This window comes from Octodon degus, unplaced genomic scaffold, assembly GCF_000260255.1.
Source record: "Octodon degus isolate 3935 unplaced genomic scaffold, OctDeg1.0 scaffold00149, whole genome shotgun sequence".
Lineage (NCBI taxonomy): Eukaryota > Metazoa > Chordata > Mammalia > Rodentia > Octodontidae > Octodon > Octodon degus.
In genome coordinates, this window is record NW_004524725.1 from 3,247,891 (window position 1) to 3,250,488 (window position 2,598).

The 2,598-nt window shown below is 36.5% G+C and overlaps 1 protein-coding gene across 1 annotated transcript in view; it reads right to left on the minus strand.

Moving 5' to 3' along the window:
* Nucleotides 1-2,137, minus strand: part of LOC101565699 — a 50,415-nt gene extending 48,278 nt beyond the window's left edge. The window contains exon 1 of the mRNA XM_023702374.1: nt 2,049-2,137. Coding sequence (XP_023558142.1) covers nt 2,049-2,137 — 89 coding nt within the window. The remainder of the gene's footprint in view (nt 1-2,048) is intronic.
* Between the last annotated feature and the right edge of the window lie 461 nt (nt 2,138-2,598).

Genomic DNA, 2,598 nt, shown 5'->3' on the forward strand with positions numbered 1-2,598 from the left:
TTCTTCTTCTTCTTCTTCTTCTTCTTCTTCTTCTTCTTCTTCTTCTTCTTCTTCTTCTTCTTCTTCTTCTTCTTCTTCTGTCATGCTTGGCTTTAATTTTCATTTTCTGGATTTTCAGTGATGGGAAATCTTCAAAGCTCTAATTCTGCCATTACCTCTCTATTTTCTACAGTTTAAACAATGATATATTTCTAGTGAAAGTAGAAAAAGGAGCTTTATCTAAAGCATCATGAGTTCCAAAGATCATTCCTCACCACCTGTGCTACTGACTCCCAGTTCAACATGTGTATCTGGTGTAGCCAGCATCTCATTTTATGCTCCTGTTTTTGGAGAGAATAAGAAAGAAAATGTTCAATATTTCTAGTTTCAGAATTCAGGAAGATATTCCACTTTTTCACATTAACTTGGCAAGGCCTGGTATGTTTGGTCTAAAACTTATATTAGATGCTTTGATGAAAGCATGTTTTATTATTTATAAATGAAGTGTGCCTGTGTGACTCATATGTTGGGGACTTGATCCACCATGTAGCAGTGTTCAGAGGTGAAGTCTAGAATGGTAATTCTATAATGAGTATTCCAATTTCATTAATGAATTCAGTCATTGATGAGTTCATAGCCCAATGACTTGTTAAAATATGGAACCAGCTAGAGTAAAACCATCACTGGGGGCATGATTTTGAGGGGAATATCTCAGCCCTGGCCCCTTCATCGTTTCGTTCTGCTTCCTGTCTGCATAAGTTGAGCTTTTATCTTTCATATTTTGCCACAGACATCAAAAGAAAGAGCTACTTGACCACAAACTGAATCATCTGTGACCATAAGCTAAAATATATGTTGCCTCTTTTACATTGTTATTATTAAGCATTGTATCACAACTAAGGAATGTCAACACAAAAATTTGTAACTGAAAACTAACTTTTACATGGATGGGTTGTGATGTGAACAAATATACTGAATTATTTGATTTGATTTCATTAAATTAATTGTAGAAATCAATAGGAAACAAATTAAACAACAAAGACCTACCTCCCTAGAAGAGGAAATTCTGTGGGCAGATATTTTTTAGATTCAAACTTCCACTTTCCTCTGAACCTCCAGCCTGGCAAACTTCATTATTTGCACTTGTCAAACTGCACAGGAATGTGAACTTTCTGTTATTGGTCCTGTTTGTCTGAAGTCCCCTGACTAACAAAGATCGTGGTATGAGTAGTGGTTCCCAACAAGCAATACGTGGGGGGAGTACAGGGGAAAGGGGAGGGAGGGAAGCAAAAATAATTAATGTGCATTGCGTACGTATGGCAATGGTTCACAACAGATGCCATCATTATGTACTATGAACATATAGTAACACATTTCACAAAAATATTAAAACAAAGAAAACCTCAAAAACAATGACATATTGTTGCAAAAACAGGAAGAGTATCTTGATGGGGATTAGTGGCAAGCTGTCTTTCCCACTATTGCTCAATAACTAGAGAAAGAGCAAGGTGAACTCACAGCATCAACCCATTTAAAAATACTTTATATATTAATTAAAAGTGTTAGCACTTCCTCTTAAGTAGTTCTTTATCCTGTAATTGCAGATTTAAACCTGCTTAAAAAGGAACTCTGAGTCTCTTTACCAAGTGACTGAACTGCAATGTAAATTGAATTTTCAACCTTGGGAAGTTCACAGAGATTTTTTGGGAAGAAACGGAATCATGAAATGTAGAATTACTATATAAGGGAATGTCTTGATGTAGGTGCAGACATCAAAGATTTAAATTCTCAAGAATGTGTTTTGTTGCCAATGAGAACATTCATTTCATACCTATCTGGGGAGTTTAAATGTTTGAAAAAGCTCTACTAGTTTGGTTGATTGGCTGAAATTTAAACCAAAATGTGGTTCATAGTAAATGAAAGTGAAAACGTTTGACTTACCTGAATATAAATAACATTGAAAAGCTTCTTTGGAAGATCGGGATACCAGAGTAGATTCTTCTTCCCCCTCTCCCTTTGGTATCAGGAATCAAACTCAGGACCTTGCATTTGTCAGGCAGGCACTGTACCACTGAGCCGTATCCCTGGTCTCTAGGAGCAGATTCTTATTCAAGTTCCACTCATCCACGAAGATTGTATCAGGAGAGCAAGCCATCATGAGCGTAAAAATTAAATTTTGAAGGGAACACCCACCATTCTTGAAAATCTTGCAATCGTTTCTTTAGGCCCAAAGGAGTAGAGGGCACTCTGCCACTGAATTGGCAAACACAGATGTTATGGCTACACTTGAAATCTAAGAACTAGATTTTCAAAGTCAAAATTGAATTGAGTGTCTTAGAGGACCTCAGACTGACAGCAGCAATATGACAGTCTCACTTGGAGGTATCTTTATTCACTACCTACTCGGTCAAGGTGTTCCTAGAAATGAAGTTAATGAGAAACTTATTGAAATCTTATTTGATCTACAAAGCACAAGAGTTCTGGATCAAGTGAAGGAAAATCTAACTTGAATAATAAGAACAGAGTTACACCTCAAGGAAAATTTCAAATTTGAGTCAGTTTATAAACCCAAGAACAAAGAGAAGTCCAGGTTCCCTCAGGGAAGGATCTCAATACACT